Source organism: Thunnus albacares, chromosome 16 (assembly GCF_914725855.1).
Source record: "Thunnus albacares chromosome 16, fThuAlb1.1, whole genome shotgun sequence".
Classification (NCBI taxonomy): domain Eukaryota; kingdom Metazoa; phylum Chordata; class Actinopteri; order Scombriformes; family Scombridae; genus Thunnus; species Thunnus albacares.
This window is the reverse complement of record NC_058121.1, coordinates 14,423,293-14,442,475: the sequence shown is the minus strand read 5'-3', so window position 1 is coordinate 14,442,475 and position 19,183 is coordinate 14,423,293. Positions and strand designations below refer to the sequence as shown.

The 19,183-nt window shown below is 40.0% G+C and overlaps 1 protein-coding gene across 3 annotated transcripts in view; it reads right to left on the bottom strand.

Moving 5' to 3' along the window:
- The window catches only part of esrrgb (estrogen-related receptor gamma b), a 98,897-nt gene that overhangs the window by 46,508 nt on the left and 33,206 nt on the right, over positions 1-19,183 (bottom strand). Inside the window, exon 1 of one of the 3 annotated variants that reach the window (XM_044376912.1) lies at positions 306-833. The exons of the other annotated variants lie outside the window; for them this stretch is intronic. Within the exon in view, the coding sequence (XP_044232847.1) occupies positions 306-355 (50 nt within the window). The 5' untranslated portion in view covers positions 356-833. Of the gene's footprint in view, positions 1-305; positions 834-19,183 lie in introns of those variants that run through there. 3 annotated transcript variants of the gene reach the window in all.

Genomic DNA, 19,183 nt, shown 5'->3' with positions numbered 1-19,183 from the left:
CTGGACTCCCTGCGGGCTACGCTACTGCAGCCTCACTAGCACTACTGAGCTCTGCTGTCCCGTACACGGGGAGGTGGAGCTGAGATAGTGCGAGGAACTTCTTGATTTTTTAAAGTCGTTTACTTTATGCACAAAAAATAATTTACAAATGACTCACACACAGATTTATCTTCTGGTTTCTTTCTGTCTTAAATAAAAATAAAGGCAAATGAGCAAATGAAATCGTGGAATCTAAAATGGAAACAACAGTAGAGATGGGAAAATAAACACTGATGGAGAAAAGATGCAGAAGGACATGCACCTACTGGTTGTGGTAGCAGAGGGGGTCAGGGATGCACAGTTCGGAAACATCCATCAGTCCACGTTAAGCATTCCAGGTGTTGCAATAAAAAAAAGATAAATAAACAGCTGGGGAAAGGCTGGAAGAGGAGATCAGTTCCTAAGTCTCCACATATCTTGATGAAATGTTGGTCAGGTGTTCCTGGGTGTTGTCTCCCCTCCCTCCCCTCTTCAACACACACACACACCCACTCACAAAAAAATAAAAAGCTCCTGCCTCGGCCCAGCAAACTCCAGTCTGCACACACAGGTGCTGCACACTCAGGAGTACGTATGAGAGAGAGAGAGAGAGACAAAGAGTGGATTTAGTGGAGAATCAGAAAGAAGAAAAAGAACCTTGAGGTAGAGATGAAACAAGCGTAAAGAAAGGAGGAAGAATAAAGATCAGGGGAGTGACGGGTAAAGACAGAGAGAATCAAAGATAGAGACAGATGGATGGAGAGCAGCAGTGGTGAGAGCGCACTCAGGCTGAGTAAGTCAGTGAGGGGATTGAGTCTCCATTGAAGACGTGGGGGCTCTTTAAGAGGAGGAGGGCGTGGCTTGCTGCATATGGAGCAGCTGCCATTGGTCGGCCTGAGGAGGGCTGTCCTGGCAGCAGCCAATGTGACTGAAAGATTACTGTGGAGGGGACGGGCTAATGGGCAACCAGTCGGTGTCCAGTCATTCACAAGGGAGCGCTGCAAAACACAGAGACACACAGACTCCCCCCCTCCCACCCCCACCCCTACACCCCCCTTGGATAGATAGACAGATAGAGATAGGAGTTTCAGTTTCAGTGGGGTCACAGTTGGTGTTTACAGCTGCAGTACAGTAGTAATTGACAAGCAACAGAAGTAGCAGCACGTCGACTGAGGGTGATTTAAACAGGTCTGTTTACTGTGCTTTAAAGGGCTCAGTGCCAGCTTACAGAGCTAAACTGTTCTCTTTACTCTTTTATCCTCTCCACCGTGGATCTGGCTTTTCCACAGCCTGCCCTCCTTTAAAGTAATGCCAGCTGCTTCCCACAGCATTTCACCAAACACACTGTTAAGAGGAGAAGAGATCTAACAATCCCGACAGAGGCAGGATGTAAAAAAACTCTAAGAGTGTTGATGACCTCGACAGGAATGATAATAATGATGACGACAGGCGCGGTGATGACAGAGAAGTTTGAGTGTATCTTTACCATGTCTGTGTAATGTGGCAGCCATCAGAGGAGAAGCAAACTGTCCCCGTCCCCCCCCCCGACCCCCCACCTCCTCCTCCTCCTCCTCCTCCCCAAAACCCCCAACCCACTTCATCAACCCACATTTTCCTGATCGATACAAAACCCATCACACACTCTTATTGATCACAGCGTTGCCGTGTCGCCAGAAGCCTCGGGACAGACTCTGTTTCCCAACCGTCTTTTAAATAACAGGAATTATAAATTTGAACGTTTTCTTTTCATGTCAGTCCATATCAAAGTCACAGGAGCAAAGGCCCAATTGCTCTAATAACAGAGCTGTGCATTCTCAATTAAATTTTTGATCAATATTTTGGCATTTAATGTACTTTCCTGCAGAGGAAAACCAGGATATTGCACTGATCTGATTAAGACATCCAGACATAATCAATAGAAGAGATATGTTTATGTTTTTAATGAGGCAGAGAGAAAAGAGAAAAGGAGAGAGACTAAATGCTCAGATGACATGTATGATTTCACATTAGGGCTGAATATTGGAGCAGAAGTTAATCAAATAAAAAAACAAATGTGGAAATGTTTGTCTGTGCTGTTTTTTTTCTGTTTTCCATTTGAAATTTATGATGAAGTTGTGTGCAGGAGTACACTGGAAAAATCCTCAGCCTTCACTCTCTGTACTGTAGCACATTTTATATAGGATAACGTTGTTTTACAGTACATTCAGTTGAGAAATTAACTGCATTTCATTTTCAGCTCCACTGCTGTGTTTGTGTTGCCAGTTTTCTGAGGTGGGCCACAGTGTAAGTCCAGGGCTCATCCGCCTCCCTCCCTCTCAGCCAGCCGGCTTACACAGCGAGGGAACACCGGGCTTCATGGCATCTGACAGGAAATCTATTGAGCGCACAGTCTGTAATCCTACTATCACGCTATCGCCAAACGAAGAAACAGTAATCCAATCATTAAGTCTGTATTTAAGCAAAACAGATTTCCAGCTCTGTAACCAAGAGTGTCTCTTTAAGCAGATCTCAGCCAGTCTGGGATCTAACTACTGTGCATTTGCAGACAGCAGTGTATGTTTTCATAATAAATTTGCTCTCATTTGCTGTTTTTTTTTTTTTTTTATTCTCAGTGATGTATTCCCCATCTCCAGTGCCTCTGAATACTGGATTGTGGCCTTAATTTAGCAGAGAACAGATGGATGGAAAAGGGAATCAGCTTTATTTTTGGAGTAAGTTTTAAGTGAAATATAGGTTTATACAGTACAGCTACACACACAATTGAACGTACACATACACACTCACATAACACATGAATTGTAATTGACCGAAACATTTCCGACAGAAGATCAGAAACACTGAGGTTTAACGTTGCAATCAGCAGCTTGTTTCTGAAAAGCGAAAAAAGAACTAATCGTTATCTGTCAATAAATAGTAATTACATATTGTGCTGGGTTGAGGGACACACTGGGTGTATGTAATTAAATTCCTGATTCATGAGCAAACTGGCCCTTTATGTCTGACCTTCTGACCTCTGAACAGAGACAGTGTATCACGTGTGGCCCGGTGGCTCAGCAAGCAGCTCAGTGAAGTAAAGCAGAGCAGAAAAACACAACAGGATGAACTGCAGATGATACTCATGACATTTGTTGAATGTCGACTTTGAACAACAAAAAACTCAGAATTAATGTATGATTTGATGTTGCTTTTTCAATCAACAAACAAAATGACATATTTTTCAAAAAAGAATAACAGAAAGTGAAGTAGCTTCCTTAATTCGATGTGATGTAACGATCAGTGAGCTGCCACAGTAGAAGTGTTTGAATTACTAAGAAGCATTATAGTTTGCAATGGACCTGATGGCTGTAAAGTTTTATTTGGCCCATATTTCACATCAGCCACTGAACACCAGTGAAAGAGCTGCCACGCGTTAAAGATAAATCAATCAATGGCTGCTTTAATCAAATTAATGACAAAAAAAGGAAAAACTACGACAGAAGAAATTAATCAAAACTCCATTAGTTTATTTAGTAATTGTTGGTTTTTATTTACATATAATGTGTTTGTTGCATTATTAACTTTTGGTTTATATTTGAATGGTTGCAAATGACACCTTTCTCTTATAAAGTAAACAACTAAAATTATGACTGAACAAACTGTGCCGTCTTTTATTTCTCAGCTCAGTAGAATAATTAATAAGGAGAAAAAAAATCTAGAGATTGATATTTATTATCTCTCTTGTTTTGTGAAGGGCCATGATCCAAAACAGTATGTAAAAATATTATAATTATATCATGATGCATGTTTACTTGCTGGTATTTAACTAACAAAATATATTTCTATTAAGGAACAAGGAGCAATGTGTGGCGCACAACTCTATCTTCAAGGTAATTAATTAGATAAAGTAGAAATAATAATTTGGCTGAAACACAAAGAGTTTGATAATGTTTCTGTTTTGCACCTTTCTGGATGTCCTTTTCATTTAAAGTATTAATTTTATTTTCCTCTGCCAAAACACATCTAATACGGAGTCTGAACCCTAACTGTAAAAATTAAAATATTGTACACAGATAATGCAAACCAGGACAAAATACTGGATGTTTTAAGTTTTTCCACCCTCTCATTCAGCCATAACAACAGAAATATGTCGTTATTCAACTACTTACGTAAAGCTCACTATAGACACTGAATCCCACAGATCCATCATTTGCACATTTCTCTTTCACTGCCACACACTTGTTTGGCTCGTCTGCTGGAGGAGTGTGGAGAGGGATAATTACTATAGCCACAGGGCTGCGTTAATCAGCTGGGTGCATTTGTTGGGTTTTATTATGTTCCACTTCCCTCTTTGGGCCACGCTGACTGAGCCACCAGGACTAGACAGGGCTGGTGGAGGACCGCTGCCGCCCTGCTGCCCGTTCACGCTGGGTTAATAAATGCTATTAGCCTCTATCTCTTGCCTCTTAATTTCTCATTTAACTGAGGACGGTTAAAACAAAACTACACAAGCAGTGGTGTTAATCAGGGACTCGTAGCGGGACTCGGATATCTTGATTGAGAGAGCTGGACTCACACAATGAGGGAGGGAAATGTATGCTGGGATCTCTAGCATGTTTTTGCTGTGACATCACTTCATCATGTGAAATGTCCATGCGGTCTGTTAACACCTGATCATTTAGTTTAGTGGTGGTTTGACGTGTTATCACTGGTAGCAAGCAACAGGCAGAATACGTCCAAAAAGCCAAGTGAAATTCTGATTATTTTTTGGGAGAATATTTTGTATCGTCCATATTCATAGCTTCTCTTATTTGTCTATTTGCACTTTATGTAAGCACCTGCAGCACTTATAGTGTGTGTACATGTTTTCTAATTATATTTAGATGATGAATCAATACTTTTATCACCTGAGCAGTCTTCATCCAACTATTTGATTGCATTTTATTTAGTACATAAACTGCATTTTTTCTCTATTGTCATCATTTCAAAAGAACATTTCTTTTTATGAACTTCTAAATTATATTGTCCACTTTTATTGGTGCTGTCCTGTACTGTGGCACCAACACTATCCAGGTTAGGAGCTTTGTTCTCACTGCACCATTCATTATTAAAATGTTTTCAATCATGATAAGACACTTTGGTTAAAGGCAATCGCCAAATGGCATATATTACCTTGAGGACATTTTTCTAACCTGTGCTGCGTGTGGCTGGAACTACCCTCCAGTGAAAGCCATGATTGTGATTCGAGGAACAGCAAATGGCCTGCACTGTGTTTAATCACATCAAATATAAACAAAATCAATTGTACACCCTCCCTCCCCCCTCATGCTCTAATTTTAAATAGCTCCTTGACACCAGTCGAATCCTCAGCGACTTGTCTACGTCACCTGCATAACACAAGAGGGTCTGGATGGAGTCACCTCTAAACCGAAGCCAGGTTGTGTCATTGCCATCCAGAAACGAGATCAATACATTCATCTCAAGTTCATTCCAATAAGGCAGCTGGCAAAAATGGCCCGCATGGTGTCAGCTCTTTAAAGCTTTATGACGCTTATGCGTACGTAGCAAGCCTGCTGTGTCTAGACCCTGCAGATAAAACAGCTAGCGCCAAGAAAAGTGGGTAACTGTACACGGTTGCTTTGAGCATCAGCTGGACAAACAGACTGATGAGACAAAACATAATGACTTTCTCTATATTAAAATACATGGACCTGCATTTCATTTATATGTTTAGGTACACTGCTCTGTGTAATATTAGTAGTGATAAAGTTGTGCATTAGTAAGCCTTGTAAAATATGTCTGTGAGAAGAAAAAAATGGTGTGTTCATTGAATTCACGTCACGGAGCTGCCAGTTGGGCTCATACCGACTTCAACGTCTCAGAACACCCGCAGGGAACTAGTAACTCTTCAATTATCAGCTTCACTCCGAGGAACGGTTAACTTAAGTACAAAACTTTCTATTTCAAATGACTTAGAGTGTGTTTGATAAGGAAATTATCCTCTTAGCTCGTCCCAATCCCACGATAAAAGAGGCTGTTTCTGTATAAATTACCTCCACGGGCAAAAATTGTCAAACTGCTTAGTGAGTCAGTGGTGTATCTTTCTGTGAAACAACACTCCTCTGATTTCAGCTGCTAAAAAATTCATTCATACAGTCATTTTTTTCAGTGCGTGGCTCTAATAGCTACTGACCACACACACACCTGAAAGCTTCAAGCCTGATGCGAAAAGTGAAGGAAGAAAAAAAAAGGTCCACTGGATTTTAAACTGCCTGCGTTGCAATCTGTTTACACTGTGCTGATGAACATAATACTAAAAACAAACATTTATGTAAAGCAGCCTCTGCTGGCAGTAAATCTCATTTTGAGGAGAGGCTTGGTATTCCAGACTTGGCTCCCCTAAGATCCAGGGATGACTTTCATTTAGTCTCACCTCTCCATCCAACTGGGGTCACCCCTGTTGGTATAGCAAGCACAGCAGTCACATTGCTCCACCATGCGCGCAGATTGCTTACTAGAACTGCCTGGAACCTTTCATATTTCCCAGTCAGCATTTTTACAGGATAATTTTGGCAGCCTTTAAGGATATCGCTGCCTTAATAGAGGATAAAAATAAACGGGTAGTGGAAGGGCTATATCAGGCCGGTATAATCTTGTATTCTACACTGTGTGGAGCTAAACGTCTGGCTTTGGCTCCATTCAATGAGATTAAACTTCTCCCCAGTTGATTCCAAAAGACCATTTGTCCTATTTTTAAAACTAGAAAGAGTGTTTTGAGCCAAGTATATCTAAAAAGGCCAGTTAAATTGATTAAAATACTATGGTGTAAATGGAATTATAGAGCTGCTTCTAGGAATGTCTTTGGTCTATATCCCATTGAGTGATTCTGGTCAGCAGATTTCTATAGATGGTTTGTCAGATTCAGTTTGTATTTGTACATGTGTGCAATGTGCATGCCTTGATGTGTACTGTATTTTATGTGGGCGTGTGCATCTGGATATGTGCATACATATACAAGTGTGTGTGTGAGCGTGCTGTATGTGCAAATTGGTTTGGGAACGTGTAGCTATGGCATTGACTGACTTATGTGTAAGAAAAGCTTGTCAAAATGTCTCAAAGAGGCAAACAGCTTAATTCAATCAGTGCTACCGCTTTCAAGACCACAAGGGAGCCAGCTAATGGTGTTAGAAAACTTGAAAAGTTGGAAAAATAAGCTTAAGGAAGTTCTCACTACCTGGGAAAGAAGTCTGTTCCTTGAGGCTTTCCTATACTGTATGATAGTAAAAGCTCCACTCTTCTGGGCCTTGTTGCTTCTCTGTGAGCTCAAATGCTGGATTTTAGTTTGTGCTCCTCCCATGAGGGGCAAAGCTTTGCAGAAGTTAGAGGAGGGTTATATGAAGTTCAGTGGAAATGTTTTTTGAGCACTCAGCCAACTTTTTAATAAAAGACAAGAGTATGGATCGAGATGTTCTGCAGAAGCATGTTTGGAAGTGAGTGGATAGGGAGTTGGAGAATATATAGGTTTAGTTAAATGTGAAAAAAAGTAACCCTTCTTCTAAATAGGCATCCTGTGGGCATTCCCTTTCAGAATTATGAGAAAGAGACAAATGTTATGCCAGAGTCTCAAGAAAAACATTGCTTGTGACGGTCTTCGTCTCCGACTGTGCAGTGCAGTGAAAAACTGTGGGTCTATAAGGCAAGCACCTCGTTTGTTTTATGCGCCCTTCCCCCTTCTCCGACATTCACCCACATTAATTCCATGATTGTGTCTTCCTCTCATTTTCTCCCTCGTTATGCATTTAATGTTTCCAATTTGCCGTCATCACAGAAAAACGCCACAAGAAGCTATAAATTCTTTTCTAATTCCAAATAATTAGGATTACACGGACCAGTGGTTTTCAATCAGCGAGATCATCTCAATGATAGATGGTAGGATAACTGGTCATTGCCGAGACATAAATATTGTGTCGTTCAATTAATCTGGTCTAATGAGGTGTCAAAGCTGCCAGTCATCCATCAAATACAATTAGGAATAAACACATATGCATGGAGATGGGTAATTAATAATTAGCAAAGCAAAGAAAACAGTATTGGTTTCAGCAGCCACATTCACAGAGCAATTTACCACAGCTCTTTCTTCATTCGCTTTTTCGAGTGAGTGAGACAATGCCACATCAATGGAATTTGAATCAATTTTACCCATTTTCGTGTCTAATGTTCGCTACACTCTGTGATTCTGCCAAGATGTGTGTCAGTTTTAGAAAAACACATTATGAACATTAAAGAGGTCACGCCAAATCACATTAAATGAGAGTTTAACCTTAAAAAAAAGTCTAATCTAGGTGCCTTTCATCTAAATGAACTGCAACTAGACCTGGAAAAAAAGAGCAGACTTTCTGTAAGACTGCTCCTAAAACTTAATGATGGATAGAGTTCTTTTCTGGACCAAAAAAGAAGAAAACATTTATTCTAGATCTTGGGAATTAGGGACTGTCATCAACACTTTGTCTTCATCTTTCTCTAAAGCCCACAAGGCTCATTGTCCTAAAAAAGACATTTTATACAGAGTGTTCATTGTCTTCCATTTTCAGAAGGTAGTCAAGCATCCTGACAAAATTAAAGTGCAGTACTGGGATGAGACCTCACTCTTGCCACCGGTATGAAAATAATAATTTATTCTGCCAAGTTCAAAACATAATGTTCCAGCTGTCAGAAGCTTTCATCAGTATCCGTCATACGTACAAAGGTAGAAACATTTGTGACCCACCTGTGTCAACTCCCAGCCAAAAGTCCTGCTTATTAAATCCTCTGTAGCACCGACGTTGACACCTGTCAAACAGAGGCAGTGCGGTAGTTTGCCTTTGACACGGCACAATCGAGGCTTCACCTCCAGACTTTTGGTCATACTTGTTGAAACCTGAGGGGAATGTAACACTGCTAATATGATGGTACTTTAATAATTAAGGTGTTGAGCAATAGCAGTTAATTAATGTGCTGTAAATATATTAAAAAATACAAAGATTTTTTTTTTGTATTAATTTGGAAGAACCTGCGTTGTATCATGACTGTGTGACAGTTTATTAGAAGGGGAGTTTGAGGTGGAGGTTACATTTCTCTTCTGGGTGGCCCTTGTGGCCACCTTGTCACTAGAAATTATGTTAACATCCTACTAATTTGCAACAGCAAATACATTTTGGGGGAAACGTAATGCCGCCCAGGTTAAATTTTGTTATTATCATAATCAGGAAATAATTTTAATGAATGCATTTGCCAACTTGCAAAATATTCACACTGAACGTATTCACAATATGCTGACTGACAATATCAAAATTTCATTTGTTTTCCAACAATTTTCACTCTTGCAATACATTATCCACTCATAGCAACTAAAGCATGATTAACCAAGTGCTGTGACTGTGCCAGAACCACATAGGGACAGATTGTGGTCTTAGTTAAATATTGAAAAATGCAACATTACTGTATTAACATTTATGGAGTAACTTAAAGGTGCAGTGTGTAGAATTTAGTGGCATCTAGCGGAATGGACTTTGCAGAAATAGAATATAATATTCATAAGTATGTTTTAATTAGTGTATAATAACCTGAAATTAAGAATTGTTGTGTCTTTATTACCTTAGAATGAGCCCTTTATATCTTCATAGGGAGGAGGTCCTCTTCCATGTGGCACCGCCATGTTTCTACAGTTGCCCAGAACGGACAAACCAAACACTGCTTCTAGAGAGGACCTTTCATGTTTTTCCTGAGTTTCGCGCCACTGTAGGTTCTCCTACATGCTTGGAAGGGGAGGGGGAGGGGAGGTGTATTCAGTTGATTGCAATCTGCAACCTCTAAACCTAGATGCCACTAAATCCTGCACGCTGGTCCTGGGATAACTGGGATAAAAAACTGTGTTTTACTGCCCTCTCTGGCTTAAAGTTTCAAGCCTGTTCCACCTCGGCATGACCTTACCCAACAGTGATCTCACAAGGTTCCTGGAGGACACCTGAAGCAAGGTCAGACTTAATACCACTGGAGGACAGCAAAAACAGCTTTTCAGGGTTAGTGTGTATCAATTAATATGTTGATTATTTTCTCAATTAATAATGAATTAGTCGTTTGGTCTATAAAATGTCTGAAAATGGAGAAACATTTTAATCACCATTTCCCAAAGTCCAATATGCAATCTAAAATCTCTTGTTTTGTCCCGACCAACAGTTCACAACCCAAAGAGTTTACTATCTAACGAGAGAAAATATTCACATTTACGAAAATGAAACAAGTGAATTTGAATTTTTTTTCTTAAAAAATGACTCGAAACAACTAACTGATTATCAAAATTGTTGGAAATTAATTATCTGTTGATCGACTAATCAATGTAGCTCCCGTTAAATTACTCTCTAAACAAGATCTTTCCCCAACACTAACCAAAGTGAACTGTTTTACCATGATACATTTATCTCTTGTCCTATAAAATGCAATTTTTCAAGGTTTGAATAAATTTGCTGATAATATAATGGGACAGTTTTGTAGTCAATACAGAGAAATAACAGCTGAACTTGAGTGAAAGAATTATGTTTGTGTTTAATGTAATGTGTTTTCCGTTTTCTGTTTTAGCACGTGCTGAACATATACATTCACATGTGTAGGTTCCACCCAGAAAACTTTGTCAGTGTCTTACTGTAAGATGTGCAAGGTAGCTAAATGATTTTAGTGGACCCTAAATTGAGGTTATTTTAACATATTTGTCATGTAAGTTCATCCCATTTGTATAAGTGGTATAGCAAATGCAAACGCTTCATCAACCCCTCAAACTCAATCATCTCCCTGTTTGGGAGCAACATGGTTTTTCAGTGAAGACTCCAAGGAGTAGTGGATCAAATTAAATGTCCAGATTGTCGTCATATTTGGCCAAAGTGGCATCAATGTTCTCACTGGGTGTTTGACCAAAATGGTCAAAAGTGGCCCTATATGCAAGTGGATGTCCCAATCTCAGACGTCCAGTAGGCCAAATTATAAAAAGTAGCCAGAAAAATTATGGCATCACTGAACAATATTCTGAACAATTTTGTGTGTGAATGTTTTTTCATCTTACATGTACTGACAAATGTAGGTCAATAAAAAGTTTAAAATTGTATTTTAATGCAACACATCATTAGAATTGATGTTTTTATACTGTAAGTAACATTATTAATTATGTTTTTACCCCAGATATACAGTTTACAACCTCCCAGGGTACAGTATAAACTCTATGAGCTCTCCAGTTCCAATGTTACATCCTAAAAAGTTAAAGTACAGCACAGCCCTGCAGTGTCCCTACTTATGATGGTGGAGACACATGATGCAACAGAAGTCAGTGGTGTTGTCTACCTGAGTCTACATACACACTGACAAACTGAGATACCCTGATGTTAAGTTCAGCTGTGGCAGCAGCAGCAAAGAGGCAATTACCCAGAGGCATCGGGGCGAAAGACAGGAGAAAAATCAATACATAATTTCAACATTTCAGAGGGTGTTTCCTTCAACTCAGTCAATGTCTCAATTCACCAGAGTGAGTTTTTTAAATTAATCTCCTTTTGTATTTCATATTATACAGTAAAAATGTTAATAAATAATGATTTACCTATAATTCTTTAAACTATTTTGGGTTAAATAAGACAGTTTTAAGTGGATTAATGCAAATGCAGTTAGAATTTGAGTCTACTGAATGTGAGGTCTAGCATTAATAAGAACTGACAGCATACTGCCATGAATTTTGAGTCTGAAAAAGCTGATTCTAAATTCACAAAAAAGGTTACACAGACACCTCAGTGTATCCTGTGAGTGACATATTTGAGAGAAATTCACTTCACCTAACCCCGGGTTAAGTGTCTGAGGCACAGGAGTGTAGTGTAAGTTCATACAAAGTTTACAGCGACCACACAATACCATTTTGTACCCTGTCATCCTCAGTTATGGAGGCGGGCAGATGGGCAACCCCTTCCTACCCAGCACCAAGATGCCATGGCGAAGTGACAGCAGCCAGACACAAAAATGAAACAAATCAATAGTGGCGTCTCTTATGGAGAAGACCAAACCACAGCACAACATGATAATGACCACAAATCCACTCAAGCGTTGTGGCTACCCCCGGAGAGGAACTCGTTTAAATGAATGTAGGTTAGTATGATTGACTAATCGCCTACTAAATTAGAAAAGACAATATCAGGCAGCTTTATGCTGGTTCTAGGAGCTTTGTCTGCTCTGACTCGTAGAAGCACCTATGGCCCATGATAATTGTTAAACATAATGGTAACCTGGCAATTATACCGCCTGCAAAAACTTCAGGCATTATCTCCTTACAAAATAGTAAAAGACCCATTTTTAGGATTAGATATGGCTAACTTTTATGTTGTGGATTTGAATATGAAAAGCTGACTGGTGGGGAATGCAGGGAACCCAAGGGACCCAAACACAGACTTCCTCTAAAATGTTAATCGTTTGGCTAATTGAAGGTATGTTCTTTGTCGGCTCTGAGTTTTGGAGGGTCCCTTCTATGGACCGAGTGAGCACAAGGTAGCAGAGCTTTCAGATGTTATTGTATTTGACTGCTGCTGCGCTGGGGTGCCAGTGGAGTTAGGTGCTTTTAAGATAAGTTACGGGGACGCGCACGCATATCTACAGACATATATGCAAACACACGCACACCTACATGTATACCCACCCACCCACACAGTGACAAATGCACACACACACACACACACACACACACGCACACACAATAACACATGTACATGTCATCCATTTCCATTTCAAAAACAGCATAATTGCCCAGGGCGATGGCAGGGGGAGTGTGGCCTCAGGATCCAACCTAAGCTCCTCTTTCATACAAGCACGTTCACACCAACATCCTCCTGAGTAATAGGCAGGTAGAGTAGTGATACACCGTTAAACAGACGACCCATTTACCTCAGGTTTCAGTTCAGGTGAAAAGAAATTTTCCCTTTTTGTAAAAAGATTTTCCCTTTCTCTTTCTTCAAGGATAATTCTTTGCTTTAAATGTGCAGTCATTTGCAATTTTAGATTGAATCATTCTGATCAGCACTATGTTTGAAACCAGGTTTTTGGGGAAAATCAGGTAAAATTGTACTACAGTAATTTGTAAAACCCACAATTAAATGCTATTTGTGGTCAGATTTCTCCAAATCATATCATTAAACCACCAGCCAATATTTTAAAATACATCAATGATTTTATTTGTTGTTTTTTCGTTTTGTTTTTTGGTCGAAACATTTTGACTGTGCCATCAGAGACAAAACATTTATGTATAAATGTATTCAGACTTTACAGGTAGTGTATTAAACTGTAGAATCTGACTTATTTGAGCTTATTTCAATTTCATGTTTAGTTTTAGCAATGAGCAATGTTGTTTCCTTTCATGCCTATATACTGCTCTCCACACAGTGTTTCGTTCCTTCATCTAAACACTTTGACCTGTACTGTAAACATTGGCTACAAAGTGCAGTTGAGCTCATAGGACTTGGTTTTACAATACCATATTATAATCTGCAGTCATTCCTTGAGAAGGGGTAGGGGTAAACGCTTCACTGGGGTCACCCGGTGGGCAACCTCCTTCCTTAATGTTTCTTTGACAGGCCCACACAGCAACAGAACTTCAGGAGGATCAGTCGAGTCCGGGTTTCTTCTGTCAATGATTCAGCCATGTTTATGCGGACTGTAAATCATAACCAGCAGTGGGGGTAGGGGTAGAAGCTTCACTGGGGTCATCAAGTGGGCACCCTCCGTCCTTGGTGTTTTGTTGATGAGTCCATAACACCTCCAGAAGGCTCAACAGTGACACCTGGCCTCCCAGCTGCACCCGTCTCTGCTTTTACCCCTCCTGCTGGCTGGTGGTCATCTTGCTGCCCAGTTCTTGTTGTTTCCTTTCAGTCAGAGCCAGTTGCTGCTTTGCTCAGCAGCCTCTGCCAGTGAATTGATAGCCTGTTGGAGGGCCTGTCTTCGGACTCCCATCCCTTTCAGCAGCTTAGTGGTTGACATGGCTACAGCACCAGTGTTCTCCAGCCCTTTTGTTCTGCTTCAGTTGCTAGATCAGAGAACTTCAGCTTTTTGTGTTCGTATGCGTCACTAACTGCACCCTCCCATGGCACCATCAGTTCTATGATGAACAAGGCCTTTTGTGAGGCTGACCACAGGATCAGATCCAGACCGAGACTTGTTGTAATGACCTCTGTTGAGAAGTTGAGCTTCTGGTCTAGATCTACCTTCATCTTCCAATCAGGGATGGAAATTAGCACCGGCCAAATGCCAGTGAATTTGTGAAGTGGCTGGTGAATTTGCTCAACTCACCAGCCATGGCTGAATGCTGATGTCAGTATACCTGCGCAAGAGGAGAAAACTCACAAACCAAAAGTTAAAAAGCAATTTTTTTAGTTATGTGACTGGCTAGTTTTCGATGAGAGTAACGTAAATCAGTCAAAGTATAAAAGTGCGATTACAAATTGGTGGCTTGTAAAAAATATGAGTGGCTGGTAGAGTTTAGAATCAACCAGCCACTTGTTGGGTGGAAGAAAAAGTTAATTTCCAACACTGCTTTCAATCCCAGTAGGGATTGATTCTTTTCCTGCAGTTGACCTCTTTAGTACTTTTTCCTGCTGGTGCAAAGACCATGATGTTTGAGAAGCCACTGGTTGGGGGACAGAGGGCATTGTTGTTAGTCCTCCTTTCTTCCAGCACTAGTGCCAGTGGCTGAAGGACCTGGTTGTGCCTCCGATGTAGCGTCTTTGGGTGAGACTGGTCTTGTGGCTGGGGAGTATGTGCCTTATTGCTAGTGTTTGGCAAAGGGGACATGATGGGTCTTCCACAAGCCACTGGTTCAGGTTCTTGGGACTGGGAAGAACAACGTAGATGCTGCACTGCCTCAGATAGGTTCCACTTTCTGCCTTCTGCCGCTCCGGGAGCTGCCACCCATACTGTAGCATCCTGAGTCAGGGTCATATCCAGCCTTACTTTGGAGCAGTTGTATTTTTCAGTAAGGTAAGTGATAGGCAGTTCCAGAGCCCGGTTCCCATTAAATCTGATATTGCTGAGACATTGTGGGTCTTTCCAGTTTCTCCACTTTGGTGATGGGAACTTCTTAGATTGTCAGAGGCCACAACAGACAGGTGAGCAATCTTATTGCAGGCATCAAAGTTTCAACAAATTTTATGTATTTCATCAGGGATAACAGTGCTTGCACCTATTTAATTGGCCAACCCTATGAATTACAGATGATTTCTGGCTGTGCTGTAGCAAAAGTTAAGCCAAATTTTTGGATTTTTCAAGTTTTTTTTCTCTTTTTTTGTGGCACCCAGCTCTGCCAATGCAGTGGTCCTATTTAAATGAATGAGCATGCTGCATTTTTTGATGCAGTACTATTGTGAAATGAGGTTACTGTATAAAACCATTAATCAGATTAATGAAGTACCTTCACTAAACATATACTAAAATTACCAAAACTAACCTTTCCGGTCATTTCCTTTACAGGAAAATTTCCTTTAGCATCAGCTTCCTACACTGTAAATTACCAGAAACATACACATCACATAGCTTTGCACATTCTACTCAGACTCATGACAGTCCAGTGGGGACGGTCAGGGAACTATAGAAGAAGCTGCAGTGATGCTGAGTCTAGTACTACATGGACTACAGTCAACTGAAAGGAAAGCTGCCTCGTTGCTGGAAAGAGTGATGGCCTGGCAGAAGTGTTATTTGTCTTGTATTGCTGGGTGAGCCCTCACGTCCACTCAGGAAGAGATGAAAAAGGGACGGACGGTCTGTCTGGGAGAAGTGCTAGCAATGTGGTGGAGGACAATCTGTCACCAACAGTCATCACTTAACTGAGCCCAGAGCTGTACCACTCACTCAATGAAAATCTCACCAGGCTGAAATGGGAACGTTGGGCAGAGCCAGAAAGAGACATGATTAAAAATATGCATGAAATGAAATGAAATGCAAATCCTTCACTCTTTCACTTTGGTATTGGCCTCAAAAATGTGGACGTAACACAACAGGCACATTTTGATGATAAAGGAATCACTAGTGAACAAAAAAAGACACAGCAATGAAGGACATTTAAAATAATAAACTACATTTTACTTTCATTCTACAAATATTTCATGTTGCAGTATGTTCTCATCCCCTGTTTACATCTGCATGTTTCACAGAATAGCACACAAACACACTTACGCATCTAATAGAAGCTGGCATTGCACGTGGAGGTGAAGGACGTGCAGAGGGGCCGCCCTGTCTCATGACACAATAAATGACTGTGATCCAGGTTCCAGCAAAAACAAGGACTGCTTTTCAATTCCACCTCTTTTACCCGGATGAATGATGAACCCTGGGTAAGAGGTGCAGTGTTGTGGTATTAATATACATCAGGGGCCAGAGCGCCACACTAAATCAGGAGCTCCAGTGCATTTGTTATTCTAATGACATGCAATAGGCACGTTCAGGGTGTGTGGAGTTGGGAAACCCTCGACTGTGGGAGGACTCAACTAAAAAACGACTGAAACTAAAAACAAGGAGAGATCTTAAAGAGGAATGACTTGGAGATTGAAGTGTATTTTAGCCACAACCGTACGGTGTTTCAGAGTGGGATTTTCACTTTGCATTTTGAAAATGGAAAGGATGGCATATAAGGCTCCACACAGAGTGCTTTGCTACAGTATAAACATATAATTCACAAAATCAGTCTCTTTGAATGCTGAAATTTAAAATACAACTGAGATAAAGTTGCATCTTAATCAAGGCAAGCTGCTTCTTAAAATCACATTAAACGCTCTTTACTTCGGCTCACTTTTATTCATCTCCAAAGTGTTTTAACCAACAGCTGCTCATCTGACCTGTTAGATCATAAATCAGCTTTCAGAAGAAGATCGAGTGAAAAGGAGAAGAGAAGACAGACGATTCTGGTGAACTCTCTGGATTGAATAATCAATACTGACAAAAATAAATGGCCTGGCCATTTATCTAAGTCTGTGGTCAGCGCTATAGCAGAATTCCTGTAATGTATATTTCATACACTTTTATACTCATTGATTACCTGCCCTGTAGTTTGTAAATTACGTGTATATTGATCTGCTCATCATACAGTTGTGGCTTTTACTGTCGGCCATTTGCACCACTGATAAAGAGATCAGGATTGAACTCTGTAATATGAATCTTTTTGCCACTTTCTGCCTTTTATTACAATGTATAACAGACATTTATATAGAATATATTGTAATATTTTCATTTATTGCATGAATTATTATCAATACCATCTGATTGTTAGATTACTTCTATTGCAAAAACATTTAAAGAGGCCAAAATTTGCACACATCAATCAAAATTTAAGTTTTACAGTAAGCGTTAATTGGTTTGTGTGTTGTCTTGTAGTATTTAGTAACTAAAAGTAACACTCACAGAAACAAAAGAAGGTGCATATTATGCAGCATCACAAGGTGATTCCTGGACCTGAAGTCAAAAATATTGATCAAAGGTGATAAGTCGTACATGAAAAAAGAGTAGCAGTCAGAAGTGACATTTATTCTCATTATCTGGGCTTATGTGTATATTCCAGAGGGAGATTAGAGTCAAAAGATGAACAGGAGTGTCCCTGTGAATCCGAACAGATTGCACTCCTACAGCCAGCGAGGCAGAGAGAGAGAGAGAGTTAGGGTGGGAGGGAGGTTTGGATCGATGGCGCCAGATCAATGATCAATAGGCCGCTCACACCAATACACTTCCTGCTGATGCTCAGAGCTCTGGTTACACGGATGAAAATGGGTGGGCAGGGCCAGAGTGTGATGATGATTTATGTTAGCGGGGCAGATGTGTCATTTTGGAGAGAGACTGTCTGATAGAGATGCCTGAATGTCACCGCCTGGACTCAGAGAGTGAGTATTTTTAATGTTCACACCAACCAACGGACATGCTGCTGGTCTGCAGGTCATAGTACAACCTACTGGTGCAAAATGTGTAGGGCAAACTCATGAGGAAATTACAAAAGAAGTTAAGCATCTGTAGAGTGATGGTCTTTTAGTTAACGAGGGGGGCGGGGGGCTGGGACACTGTAGTATATGATCATTACTGAATAAGAGAAAGAATGGTTTACATATATGTATTCTTTGTTTACAGTTAATTATTGAATTTGCAAGAGTGTACACTTGACTATGCAATACTACTACTAATAATAAAAATATTGACGGGTAAAAATGAGGGGAAACATCCAGAACCCTCAATATACCTGTTAAAGTAAAGGTACTGTAGATATCCAGATGGAATAAAATAAAATTGTCATCTGAAATCCGACATACTTCATCACTTCGGGGTGAATACTTGACATACAAGAGGAAGACAAAGTACCTCAAGGCCTAAGCAATTGATTTGGCCTTTCTCACAAGTAATGGCAAGTCGTTTTAAACCAAAGTGTGCTGTTACAGGCCAGAATCTCCTCACTACAGACACCACACTCAGTGAAGAAGATGCAGTAACTGAAAGGCAAAAAAGATCAAAATCAATATCAAACTGGCCAGCCAACCAAGAACAAGGCAATAGATCATTTCCCTGCAGTTACATGGATGATATTTTATCATCATAGATTATAAATATACTGTAGTATCTTCATCATCACGGTTTATGTTATAGAATTTATCCACTGTAGGGGGCTTTTCTTGGAATAAGTGAAAAAGTGGCTTTTTATAATAATTATATAATAATAATTTATTAATAACCTCAAATGAAACTAAAACCAGACATTTGTCTCATGGAATTATTTTATCGTCTAACAGACCTTACTACCTTTTGAGTCTGATTTTGTTTTAAGCCGCACTGTGTACCCTTATCAACATTATGCTCCTTCTTTTTAGGTTTAAGGTTAAATTGGATTTCAAAGAAGTTCAGCAACCTTTTAATTTAATCACGTTTGTTGTCAGAAGCTATAAGCATACACACTTCACATGGTCTTCAGTGGCTAAATGTGACCACATATGACACAAAACCAAAGGGATATTTCACTTTATTTTCTCTCAATTTATGACAATATTTATATATCACTTGATGGATAAAGCCAGAAAGCCACCAACACTTTTTTAAAACTCAAAAAACAAAAAATGCAGCAGATTTTATTTATATAAATAATTGTGCATCACTGCAAGTGATATCTGGTGTC